Raw genomic sequence first — 13,673 nt, forward strand, 5'->3', positions numbered from 1 at the left:
GAGCCCCACATCAGGCTCCTCCTCTGGGAGCCTGCTTCTTCCTCTCCCACTCCCCTGCTGTGTTCCCTCTCTCACTGTCTGTCTCTCTGCCACATAAATAATTTTTTAAAATTTTTAAAANTCTCCCACTCCCCTGCTGTGTTCCCTCTCTCACTGTCTGTCTCTCTGCCACATAAATAATTTTTTAAAATTTAAAAAAATTTTTTTTTTTAAAGATTTTATTTATTCATTCGACAGAGATAGAGACAGCCAGGGAGAGAGGGAACACAAGCAGGGGGAGTGGGAGAGGAAGAAGCAGGCTCATAGCGAAAGAGCCCGATGTGGGGCTCAATCCCATAATGCCGGGGATCACGCCCTGAGCCAAAGGCAGACGCTTAACCGCTGTGCCACCCAGGCACCCCTCTGTCACATAAATAAATAAAATCTTAAAAAAAAAAATTAAGTGTAAATATTTAGATGACCTATTTTTCGTTGTCATTATCACTTAAGGGTTATTAAATAAAACATGTTTTTTAAATATTGTTTTTCAGTGATATTTGGTGAAGATGTTGCCTTTGGTGGAGTCTTTAGATGTACTGTTGGCTTGCGAGACAAATATGGTAAGTTGACATCTTTATATAAGAATAGTATTCCTGTATAACTTTTCCTTAAAAGATCTCGAGGATACAAAAGATACCTGTTCCATTGTTTGCCATATCCTTATTGTATAGATACTTGTTGGATTTTGTTTTTATTTTTGTTTTGTTTGGTTTTGTTTTCCATTTCCATAGCCATCTGTAGAATCCTTTGGTCTAAATTTCTCCGGATGTGTTCTAATTGCAGATTCTCTGATCTGGTTCGGATCACACATATTATAGATGCCAAAATCATCTTCATTAAATGTATTATTTATCGTGGCATTTAAATCCTGGAAGCTTTGATCTTTTACTGCTGCCTTCCTTACCCAATTTTGATGCCAGTGTCTCTAGTTCAAGGTTCTGCCCTACTGGTCTCTGTTAATAGATTTCATCTTTTATTACCTGTATTAGTCAGGGTTCTGCAGAGAATTAGGAACATTAGGATATATATATTTGTATCTATGTATGTGTATTATGTGTGCGTCTATACCTATTTGTACTTATATGTATCTCTCTCTATATATCTATGTCTGTGCCTGTATCTGTATGCCTACACCTATATCTGTATTGAGAAAGAGACAGAGATTTATTTTTTAAGGAATTGGCTCACACAGCGAGGGGGCTGACAAGTCTGAAATCTGCAGGGCAAGCCAGCAAGCTGGAAGCCCAGGCAGGGTTTCTATGTTATAATCTTCAGGCTGAATTTCTTCTTGTTGGAGAAACTTGTCTTCTTTCCTAAGGCCTTCAAGTGATTGGGTGAAGGTCATCCATATTATGAAGGGCCATCTGCTTTACTGAAAGTCTAGTGATTTAAATGTTAATCACATCTAAAGAATACTTTCACAGCAATAGCTATACTGCTGTTCCCAAACAACACATGAAATTTACCATCCCCCCTTCCAAAAAAAAAAAAAAATCACCATCCCTTTATCCTCCCACACGTTTTACCTCAGGTGATCTCTGTCTTTTGCTTGGTATGTGATTGATTTCTGCCTACTGCTTTTACTCATTTCATTTGACTCAGACTTCAGAGTGCATTTTGGCCCATCCCAGCATCCTCCCTCCTGACTTGCTGTGTAAGGAATATATTTCAACCCCTTACTGTTAGGGGTGACTTTGAGGTGATTTGACTTTTCGTTTCCTCTCTCAGTCTTACCTGAACTGGAAGTCAGCAAAGTGCTTAAGTTTAGGGGGAGGAGTTGATGTCCACCTTTCTTATTACCTTTGCCACTGTTCTCTAAAGCTCGTGGGTGCCCGCAAGTAAGGGTGGGTGGGGGGAGCCTTCCCGAATTTTTTTTCCTAATTGTTGTTCCTTCTTGTTCCACTCTTCTCTGAGATTGTGTTATACTTGAATCCAAGGCATCATGGCATGTTCCTCCTCGCTTACCAGGAAGTTCTCTTTTCTTTATAGCAGGTTGATTTTCTGAGTCCTGTCCCTTTGTTTTCTCCTGTCTATTTCTAACAGCTGTTTAGAGATTGAGATAGTTGGGCCAATCTCAACTATCTCACACTATCTCAGTTAATTCCAGCTCATTCAGACGCCTACAAACTTTAGCTCTTTAAAAAAAATTTAAAAGCCTTTTCACATTTGATTTCAAAAGCAATGCATATGCATTGAAGAAAATTTGGAAAATATAGAAAAGCAGAAAGGAGAAACATGAAATTGTCCATACTTCCAGAGATAAGCTAGAGAAAACCACTGTACTCCTCTTGGTTACACACTTCTAGACCAGATTTGAATATATCTGAGTATGTTTGCATGTATTAAGGAATGTTTAAAGCATTGAATTATACTTTCATTTTCTGTTCAGGATTTTTAGCTGCGCTGACATTGCCCCCTGTTCTTGCATGTTGTCTACTTGACCCCCACTGGAGCCTTTAGCATATTCATCATAGTTGTTTTAGATCCCTGGTCTGTCTGGTTCTGATGCTTGCTCTGTCTCTTCAAATTGTGATTTTGCCTTTTGGAATGACTTGTAATTTTCTCTCGCTAGCTGGACGTGATGCACTGGGTGAAAGGAACTGCTGTAAAGAGGCCTTTAGGGATGTAGTGGTGAGGTGTATGGGGAAGGGAAGCATTCTGTAGTCCTGTGATTAGGTCTCAGTCCTTTATTGAGCCTATGCCTCTGGACTGTGAACTTCACAGGTGTTTTTCCTCTCTCTCAGGTGGGACAGGATGGCTGGAGCTGACTGGAGTTGGGCATTTTCCTTCCCCCAGGTCGATTACACTCTGACAATAAATACCCAAAAGATTAGGCTCTGGCTAACTGGTTTCCCTTGATGTCAGGCCTTTCTAAGAAGGGAGTGCTCTGGCGTGTTTCAGAATGGTTCCTTGTCCGCTTCCCCAGCTGGAAGCAAGAGGGAATTTTTCTCCCGTGTGTATTCTAGGAACCTGGTCGAGCTCCTGGAGGTAAGCCTCACTAAATTGGGGAGGCCTCCTTAGGACTGGATTCCTTGGAGTTTTGAACTCTCCAGCTTGTCCACACTGAGCCTCCAGCAGTCCCTCAGTTACAGTTCAAGTTTCCCTGCCCTGCACCGGCTCTGACAATCGTTTTCACTCCTCAGTCTCTGCTCTGGGAAGTCAAGATTCCCTGTATTCCTCCTTTGTCTGTGTCTTCAGTCTCGAGGACAACAGTTTGCTCTGTGTCGTCTCCTCTCTGTCAGGTCCAAGAAGAGGTGTTGATTTCTCAGTCTGTTTAGCTTTTGACTTGCTCGCGAGGACAGAGTGGCTCCTTCCAAGCTCCTCACGTGTGGAGCTGGAAACCGGAGGTGGAGTCATACTTCAGCTGCTTGTCTTGTCTGCCTCCGGCGTAGCTGTGGCTGAGCAGTTTCTAGCCTTCGCCCGCGCAGTGTAGCAGGCCGCGTGCGCGCTGACCCTGGCGAGGCTCCTGTTCGCTGCCTGCCCGGGTTCTCATCCGTGGTGCTCTCCTGACTCTACCCATTCTGTCTGGGGCATTTCATCCCTGTCCCCCGCGGCCCACACACTAGTGACTTACGAATTTCTGAATGCAGTGTAGACCTCCGGCTTGAGCTTCAGATCTGTGTTTTCATCGTTCCACAGCACATCGTCACCTCAGTGTTCCAGTCACTTCAGACGTAGTATTTCCAAACTCCTATTTTCAAATTCTTCTGAGTGCGTTACCTCCAGCCAGCAAATCCACAGTGCTCACTGCATTTCCTATCTCGGTGAGTAGGCCACATATCCGTGCGGTTATCTGAGCCAGAAACTGGGGGGATCCGAGGCTCTTCCTCCTTTCTCATTCTTCGCCCCCAGTCAAGTCCTACAAGTTCATCTTCACGGTTTGTCTCTAAATTGGCCTCTCCTTTCCATTCTCACCTTCTTGGTCTGCCTTCAGATCCTTAATCATCTTTGCTTGGACAGTTTCACCGCTGTTCTTAGCAATCCCCCTCCTGCCCCCCCCGATGGTTCTAAAATGCACATTTCTTGGCAGGATATACAAAAGACCCTGAGATCTGCCCTCTACCTACCTACCTGACCTCATTCAATTTATTCTTCACCAATATTGAATTGCTAAATGTTTTCCCTAAGCCTCTGCTTTTTCCCCCATCTCTTGTCCTTTGCACATGCCATTTGGATCTCTCTCTCATCTGATTCCCTGGTAAGCTCCACTTTTGACTTCAGAAGTTTCCTCCCTAAAGCTCTCCCTGACCCTCCAGGCAGAGCCAGGCACTAGTTTTCACCGCTCAGATTTTGTATCTTTTACGTATTGCAGGTTGCACTGTAACTGTCTCCCCACCAGATCTCTGCACCAGACAGCTTCTGGAAGGAAGGCAGTAGATGTTGAAGTCATCTGTGCATCCCGGGCTCCTAATATAGTGTCTGGCAGTGCTTATGAAGTGGATGCTGTCGAGTGACCGCACCCTTCGCGCTCTCACCAACGCAATGGCCTACTGCCTCAGAAGCGGGATTTCCTTATTTCCCTTTAATGATGTTTGGTTGGTCGGATTTTTTTCTCTTAAAACAGGGCAGAGAAACTCTCACTTGAAAAAGTCCTCTACTCCTCAAGGCACTTGCAGATTTAGGTCTCTACGACAGGGGCTGGGCTAATTAAGCGCTAACTTTTAACTTTATTGTCTCCTGATATGAATTTTTTTTTTTTTAAACAAGCGCTTTAGGACTATGAGTTGAAGTTTTGAATAATTCTAGGTTCATCAATATGAACAAGTAAATCAACTCTCTAATGAGACAGTGAGCTTCAGTCTTCAGGAGTGAAGAATAAAGGACGTGGTGAAGAGAAATCTATTAAAACAGAACTTTTTCCATATTAAAAAAATAGCATGTATCTTTTAAAAATAATTCTCTGCCCTTTTGAGTGCAGGCCAGAGATGTTTAGCTGTACAGAAACCTGTCCACTTAGCATTTTTTTGAAGTTAAAAGCACTTGTATTTAAAAGATTATATTCATCTAGTTGAATACATGGCATTAAATGATAGAGCAAAGAGGATCTTTCAAGGAGTTGATTAGCTTTCTGGGGAGGAGCTGAGTGTAGAGAGAGACTGGATCACAGACAGTAGGTGGCAGCCTACACTTCGAAATGAGGCTGTCCTTGCTGCTGGTACCAATACTCTGCAACGGCTGAGAAGCATTTTAAATCCCGTCAGAAGGGAGAATTTGAAGAATTGCGGGTTATTGACCTAATGTTGTGACGCTGAATACAACCTGATATTAAAAAGAGGGAACTGCATAATTAGGAACCATGCTATTAAAAAAAGAAGACAGAGAGAGCTCTTTAGTACTCCAGATAATCCAGATGAGTGAGTGTAGCACTGCAAACCACTGTTCTCCTGCCTTGTCCTTTGATGGCACAAAATAATAAGGATGGTTTGAAAAATGAAAATAGATGGTCTAACCTCATTAATACATTACACACCGAATGTCAGCTTTAGCCTTTTTAAGAAAGGGTTCCCTTGCCCAGGAGCAACAGTTGAAACTAGGTGTGTCCCAGGGAAGCCTTGGGTAGGAGCGGGCAATTCAAATGGTAGTTGATTTTTTTTTTAGGGTATGTGATTTTATGTTGAATACCACACATCCTTTCATTTATATAATGAGACCAATTCCGCAGTTCCTATGGAACCTGCCCTCATTGTCTTTCTCTATATATGTTGTCTGTGTGTGTTTTAATCACAGAAGACTTTAGTATGTCAGGTTAAACATATATTTTTTTAAAGATTTACTCATTTGTTTGAGAGAGAGAGTGAGAGACACACACACCATACATGGAGAATGAGTGAGTAAGTGTGGGGAGGGGCAGAGGGAGGGAGAAGCCCCCGCAGATTCCTTGCTAAGCTCGGAGCCTGATGTAGGGCTCGATCCCACGATCCTGAGATCATGACTTGAGCCGAAACCAAGAGTCGGTTCCCTAACCGACTGAGCCACCCTGGCGCCCCTCAACATATGTTTCTATTTCACACTCTTCTGTACTGATGTGGGTGGACGTTGCTGGGCTGTGGTTCATAAGGCTATATTTTGGTCCACTTATTGGAAGAAACTTAGGTGAGAAGGAATAGCAGAGGACTTGCTGAATTAGTCTATGGGCCCAAACATCTGCCTTTTCATGGGATTTGATATTTTTCCATTACTGTATTCATTCCTGTACACCACAACTGCGGCCTGTCCTAGCAGCTTGGGAAAACGAATGTAACCGCTTATTTGTTTTCTTATGTAAACATCATCGAAATTGTTTAACCAGGCACTTAAATACACTGGATTCAGGAAGGAAAACTAGGGCAGGCCTGTGGAGAAGAAACGTTCTCCTCTGTCATATGCCGATATTTGGGACTTGATTTTCAGCCTCTGTGGCCTCATCAGTCAAGGAAAGGACTAGATGTTCCTCACCGGGATGTATTTTGATGGTATTTGTGCTTGTGTCTCTCTTTAAAAAGAGGAGCGTATTTGTTTCACATTTCAATTTCCTTTATATTTAGAGGTTTTATGAACGTAACAATTGTTCTGTCATTTTAGAATCATGGCGTGTGGGGCCCTTAATTTTCTCTTAAGACGTCCCTTTTCCAGTATAAGTTTTGAATTTGGGGGATGCAGGCAAAATCTTTTGACAAGTCTGCTATACTTTCTTGTCAATTATGAAATTAACCTCTTCAACAGAAAAATAAATGACCTGCTGCAGTGAAGGGGTTGCTTAGGTTGTCGTGATGCTCTCGGGTGTAGTGTCAGGAAGGTCAGTCTGTGAAAGGGGGCCTGGCTTCTAGGCAGGTGCAACTAATTTCACTGAAGAAAAAGCTTGGTAAGATAATGGCAGTTCTTGAGGGAAATGGAATATGTGATTTATTTTCCCCACAAAGTTATACGTGTATGACTTCACAGCAGATTTAATACCAGATAAAGGTTGTAAGATGTTTAACTCTGCTGTGAATTTGGAGTAAAAACAGGTGTTAAGATGGTGTAAACTTTTTTTTTTCTAACATGCTTATTAAAAAATATTTTAAAAGGATTGTTAGTAGCTTCAAGTGTCTTTCTTCCTAAAAGTCAGGTGCTTTAAATTGCTCCTGGTATTACAAGGCCCTTTGTTGTCTAAGACTACGCATGTGGTCGAACTAGATAACAAGAACGGTATATTAAATGTGTTCTTTATCTCTGTTATCCAGTCGAAGTACCCTAGAAAATGGGGCGAAAATATTGAGATATACTTCATTTACATTCGTTTCCTTCCTACATGCTTCAATGTTCTTTTATGAATTTTCATTCCTAAAAGATTTTGGAATCTACTAAAATTAGAATTGGTACAGATGGTCACTGTATTTTAATTTCTCTAAAAATCAGAATGTGTAACCTCACAATTGGCATGTTGACCAGTGTCTCAACAAATAACATTTAAGAAAATAAGATTTAATGTATTTCGTAGGTTGTGAGAGCTAGAGAGAAACTGAGGCTATATCTAGTCCAGTGATTCTCCACTGGGGATGATTTCTCACTCCTGGGGACAGGAGTGCAGAGACATTTTTGATTGTCACAGCTGGGGGTCGCCACTGCCTTGTTAATGGGTAGAGGTCAGGGCTACTGATAACTGTCTTAGTGTGCACAGGACAGCCCTCTCCCACCAAACAGAGAATTCTCTGGCCCAAAATGTCAGTAGCGCTAAGGTTAAGAACCCCTGATCTAGTTCTCCACATAATCTAGAAACAAGTTCTGAGAGGTTAGATGTTACCAAGTTGTCAGGCAGTAAGTAGGTGAGCCACATCCTGAGCTCAACCTTCCTAAAAACCAGGGCTGAGTTTTTTGCACTGCGTTGTTTTTTCCTTCTTACTTATAAATGAGCAACTCCTATAAAGCACGAAAAATAGAAGAAATATATAAGGAATTTTAATGAACAGAACTTAAGGGCTTTGATTATTCATGGAGTAAGAAACCCATCAGTAGTCATCAGTAACCCATATTAAAAAGTTCTTAAAAATTCTTTTTGCGATTCTTTTGTGAACATGTTTTTTTGATTAGTGTATTAAGTTGTTCTGGGGTGGCAGCTGCTGCTTTGACTGCTTTTTGTTTTTCCTTAGTTGATTAAACAATAAATGTTAGAGCTGCCAACAGGTGTTCTCTTTGACATTTTGAGCATCAGTGTGTAATGCCCTTAAGCCAGTTTTTCCCAACCTTATTTGACAATGGCAGGCTTTTAAAATGATCAAATGTGAGCACCAACAGGGCTTAGAAGATAGGCTTGGACTAAAGTATTAGACCAGGAAAAATGGGGTTATAGGGTCATTATTGTCAGAATTTATAAAATTGAATCTTGTATTTTTTCAAACATCACAATTAAGAATTAGAAAAATGAAGCTATATTGAGAACACTTTAAAGGGAGTAAAAGATCTTTCATTTGACACTTTACTATCCAGTAAGACCTATATCCTATATCCTTAATACTAGGGATGATGTTGCTAAGTTAGTTTCCTAAATCAGGTGCCGAGTCTTATGCGTGTCCTCTTCCAGACTGGTACTTTTAACAGTGGGGAGAACACACACTTCAGTATTTAGTATTTCTTGAATTTGGATGCACTAGATATTTTTAATTGCTATATTTTGGGGGCACCTGGGTGGCTCAGTTGGTTAAGTGTCCGCCTTCGGCTCAGGTCATGATCCTGGGGTCCTGGCATCGAGTCCCACATCAGGCTTCCTGCTCTGTGGGAACCTGCTTCTCCCTCTCCCTCTGCCTCTTTCTCTGTCTCTCATGAAAAAGTAAATAAAATCTTTAAAAAAATAATTGCTATATTTTGGACAGCTCACTTTCTAATTTTTACATCTTGAAGCCAGTGGCTTTTTTTTTTTTTTACTTTTCATTTATGCAGAATTGCTGCTTATTTGATTCAAATGTGATTTTTGAATTATGAGGCTTTTCTTTTTAGATCCCAGAAATTCTCAGGGACGCAAGGGGACCAGCAGTCTAACAGTTTTCATATGCAGCTCAGATTGCTGTCACCTGGGAATCCCTGGACTCTCCCATCCTATTTTGCTCTTCTTGAGGAAATGGATCACAGAGCCCATTAAATGACAACTGAGAATGCTTTTCCTTCTCAGAAGTAGTGTGTCTGATGTCCTGGCAGCACAGCCATGTGGCAGCTTCACGTTGCCATGGCATCAGATGTTGAGCTGCTCTCGTCACTTACCTGAGCTCATTTACCTGTCTCAGGTTTGAATCTAAGTGTGTAGGTTATTCACATAGCTATACAGTCTTTACTTCAGTTCTAACTTGCAATTCTGCTGTTTAGCGACTTCAGTGCAGTTAGGAATTCACATAACAATGGAATTCACCAGGAAAAATGGTTTTCCAGTCGAATCGGGAGTAGCCAGTACAAACAGCCCGCACAGAGGACAGCGTTAATGTCATCTNTGTTTAGCGACTTCAGTGCAGTTAGGAATTCACATAACAATGGAATTCACCAGGAAAAATGGTTTTCCAGTCAAATCGGGAGTAGCCAGTACAAACAGCCCTGCACAGAGGACAGCGTTAATGTCATCTGACAGGTATGTGTTGAACGAAGCCTTCTATGTAAAGTCATAGAGGATTGGAGCAAGCGCTTTGTTTTCTGTTCCCGTTTGGTGGAGATGAAATTTCGTGGTTGCTTTGATTGGCAGAGTGGATAAGGGGTCGGTTAGGTAAAGGTTGGCAAATGTCATGTGCTAAGGAATCACTTGGGAAGCTTGTTGGACAAAAAGTTTTCAGTTTCCCAGTGAGCAGCTACACCCAAAGGCAGCTTTAGCGACGGAGTGCTTGACCTTCTCCCGTGGCGCCCTGCCATCCCTCTCCCCCCGAGGCCCTCTGGCCACCAGCCAGAAATGGTGGCATTTAGCCAACCCTAAATTAGCCAAAAGATTCTTTTTCTGTCATTTTTGCTCCTGGACACTCAAGCATCTTTGGTAATAAGGGATTTCTCCCACTCTCAGTTTCTGGGCAGGCTGCTCATTTAACCCTCATGTTTTCCTCCTCTGGTCTCTGCCAGCTGGGAGTCCAGCAGAAACAAAGACCCTAGTTTCTAAGCCAGAAACACAAACACAGTATTACATTCTTAATTAGTCAAGACCCTGTAGGTCCTAAATTTGAGTATTTTGTTCTGGAAGAAGCGGAGGCTCCTTAGGGTTCAAAAGGAAACTTTCAAGTCACTTTAGGAACATGTCAGTTCTTAAAGGGACGAAAGGAGCATTTAGATGGCGTAAACCCTGTTATATCTTTTCAAATCTAAATTAAACACCGATAGGATAGACGTTAAAGAGAGAAGTCCCATAGCATTCTCAACAATTTCCTGAGTCTCACAGGGCAACTCAGTCATTTGTCCGAAGAAGGCACCTTTCTCTTTTGTCAAAGATTCTGGAGTTTCTGCACAAGGACCAGGTAGCCACTTAGATTTTAAGTATTCTGTTTTTAATTCTGTAATATTCTGTAATTAATATTTTAATTCTATAAAATAGTTATTTTAATTATTTAATTATTCTGCTTTTAATAATTAAGTGTACAATTCTGCTCACAGTGTTTACCTCTTCGTATCAAAAAGAGAGAAATTAGGGGCACCTGGCTGGCTCAGTCAGAGGAGCATGTGACTCTTGATCTCGGGATTGTGGGTTCAAGCCCCATGTTGGGGGTAGAGGTTACTAGAAAAATAGAAAATAAAGAAAAAGAGAGGGAGTGAGAGAAAGACAGAGAGAGAAAGAGAGAAAAAGAGAGAAAGAGAGAAGTTAGCTCTTGTGGCTACAGTGATTGCATTCCTGTTCTCAAATGGCTTCATTCACCCCGCAGTCTGCTGACAGTGAATCAAGAGGGGAACCTCAGGTTCCCCAGAACCCTGTCCTGGGCCGCTAACCTATGCAGCCTCTCCTGATTTCTCTCAGATACTTATAAGCCGAATTTGAGCCAAATAGTCTCCCTAAAGCATTCTCCTTCTTCAGTTCTTGTCAAATCCCCTTCCTCTGCCCACCTTCACGCTAGTTCTTATTTCAGGGGTGGGACAGAAGACCACTCACTACTCAGCTTTAGCTCCCATTACACTTCAAGATTTCAGCGAAGTGAAATTTAGGTAAAATGTGCTCCCAGTTTTTTTAGGCTAGGTAATCCTTAGCTGTCAGTGGCCATTTGCTTAAGGGAACGACCGCCAAGTTACGGCTTGGGGTTTCACGGTGCAATTTTCTGGGAGCCGTAGAGCGCTACTGCTGTCGCTCCCATCCTGCATCCCATGTCTTTCCTCGTCCTCCCCGTGTTCCAAGCAATTACAGGATCTCAGAATAGGCGTGGCTCCCTTTGAGACTTGTGGGTAGACTCTTCTCCCTGCAAGGCCTGGACCTAACATGTCAGGAGTTCCTGGGGCAGTTGTATTTTTTCTACTGTTATTTGTGTTTGTATGTGGTCTCTAGCTGAGCCTTCGTTCAGTACAACAGCCTCTCCTCCCTCCTTCAGCTAAAGGATTAGGTCCACTTGTTAGCATCTGAGGTCCTTTCTCCCTTCCAGATCCCACAGCATCTGTTTGTTTTCTCTTGTGGGTCTCCTTTTGGAGGCATTAGCAGTTTGTCACAGTCTGGCCCTGCCTGTCCTCTTCTTGTCATCACTGTGCGTGCGGCCGTAAGTGGTCTAATGTCCATCCTCTGGAGAACAGCCAAAAAAAGGCAATGATGAGGCCCCTGCTGCAGGCACGGTGACCTGTGGATCTTTGGCTCCTGCCTTTGCTAATGTTGTGGTTTCAGGGGGGACTTGAGGTGACTTTGATCTTCACAATTCCCCCTTCACAAGGTCATCTCCTGCATACATAAAATCTAGGTGCAAACAGAGGGCTAGCTATGAAAACGTAAGCTTAAGACAAGCCCTCTGGCTCTGTTCTCCAACCAGAATGCTTCCCCTCCGCTTCTGCTATATAGATATTCTAGAGCCTCTGCTGCCTGGCAACTCCACCTGCTTTCTTTGTTTGGGTCAGTTTTATAGAACTGGACGCAGAACAGGGAGGTTGCCACTCCAGATGGCCCTGGGTCCGTTCCCGCGTGTGGTCGGGATTGCCAGGCCCACTGCTCACGGGTAATGAAGGCTAGTGAAGGCAGCGAGGGGCTGATGGGCACTCAGTGGAGAAAGGCTAGTGTTCCTCTTACCTTTGCCACATTGACCAGTGGTGACTATTAAAGTGTCATCGGAACTCTGTCTTGGGCTAAGGCACTTCCTTTCTATGTCCTGCAGTTACTCGGGTTATTTGCCCGAGACTGGTTTACTGTGCCTTTTAAAAGCGTGTTGGAGATGCCATTCCAGGAACGTAGATGCCTTTCGGTTGTGTGTGTACCTGGGTGGGATAAGGGTTTGGAGTAGGTCTCTGCACAGCAACAGCACCCCTCACTCCGTGGCTGTGCTTCTCAGCCTCGCCCCTGTGTCGCAGGACTGTCATTAGGTCTCGCCCCAGAGGTTCCGCGTTACTGCTCTGGGGTGTGGCCGGGGTGTTGGAGTTTTAAAAGGTCCCCAGGCGATTCAAATGTGCGGCCAAGTTTGAGAACTACTACTCTAGAAGGTACTAAAATTTTTAAGATGTGGTCTCTGCCTTTAAGGAAATCCCAGTACACTTGCTGGGCCAAAGCCTAATTACATGGTGAGTAAAATAACAGTGTAAGAATGAAATAACAATAAAAAACTATGTAAGAAGGTGCCTAGTGACTTCGTTTCTTTGCTTTAGGCCAGAATTTAAATGATAGAGGGTGAACAAAGTGGTACACTGAGAGTTTTTATAGAAAATGGCACTGGAGACTTCTGGAAAAAGAGAAAATTGAACATAAGCTCAACTTTTGTTCCCTCCCCGAGCCCCAGTAAAACGTTAAGGGATCTTCTTTTGTAGAGGCTAAAATCCCCAAGGATGGGGGTAGTGGGATTGCAGACCACATGAACAAAATGCCGGAAGCTGAAACGTGCAGGGCTTGATACGCTTGCCAAAACCGAATCTGGAATGGGCAGTGGAGTGGCCAAGAACCAGCCTGGTGTCTATCACAGAATTACCCAAGGGCTCAGGAATTGGCAACACCAAGTACCTCTGGGAAGAGGGATGAAGAGAATGGTGCTCTCGAGTGAGGAAAATTGGCTGAAAGTCTTTTTAAGAAGCCCTTGGATCTCTGCCAGCAGGATCTCCATCCTGCAGGTTCACTCTCCACAGAGAGGGTAGATAGAAACCTGCNTAGACGTAAGGGAGGCTGGGAATGGCGTCTCTGCCCTGCGTGGATCTGTGCTCAGCCAAAACTCCGGGGTGCTGTTACTGTAGAAGAAAGGGAGAATGAATAATGGGGGATAACTACCAATCAGTACCATGCTTCCGTATAGAGGCGTTTGCTACATTAGTAGAATAACAGTAATGATGAAGCTGATGAGAGCAGCAAACTCTTAGAGTGCTTTGTACGTGCCCAGCTCTCTTCTGGGAACTTTATGTATATTAACTCATCTAATCCCCACAATCCTATGAAATTCTATGATCCCATTTTGTAGATGTAGAAACTGAGGCACAGAGAGGATAAGTAACTTCCTCAAGATTTCACAACTGGAACCAGGCCTAACATTTCATTTTTTCTGGGATGAAACCTG

General features: G+C 43.1%; 1 protein-coding gene across 10 annotated transcripts in view; it reads left to right on the forward strand.

Annotated features, from left to right (window-relative positions):
* Positions 1-13,673, forward strand: part of BCKDHB (branched chain keto acid dehydrogenase E1 subunit beta) — a 219,265-nt gene that overhangs the window by 20,032 nt on the left and 185,560 nt on the right. For 9 of the 10 annotated variants that reach the window (XR_004622050.1, XR_004622049.1, XR_004622048.1 and 6 more), the window contains exon 3: positions 531-599. Coding sequence is in view for 7 of the 10 variants with exons in the window: in XM_002916298.4 (XP_002916344.3) it covers positions 531-599 (69 nt within the window). In the remaining 3 variants the exon portion in view is untranslated. Of the gene's footprint in view, positions 1-530; positions 600-3,678; positions 3,804-13,673 lie in introns of all 10 variants that reach the window. The other variant, XM_034647944.1, reaches the window with a different exon arrangement.

This window comes from Ailuropoda melanoleuca, chromosome 19, assembly GCF_002007445.2.
Source record: "Ailuropoda melanoleuca isolate Jingjing chromosome 19, ASM200744v2, whole genome shotgun sequence".
Classification (NCBI taxonomy): Eukaryota; Metazoa; Chordata; class Mammalia; order Carnivora; family Ursidae; genus Ailuropoda; species Ailuropoda melanoleuca.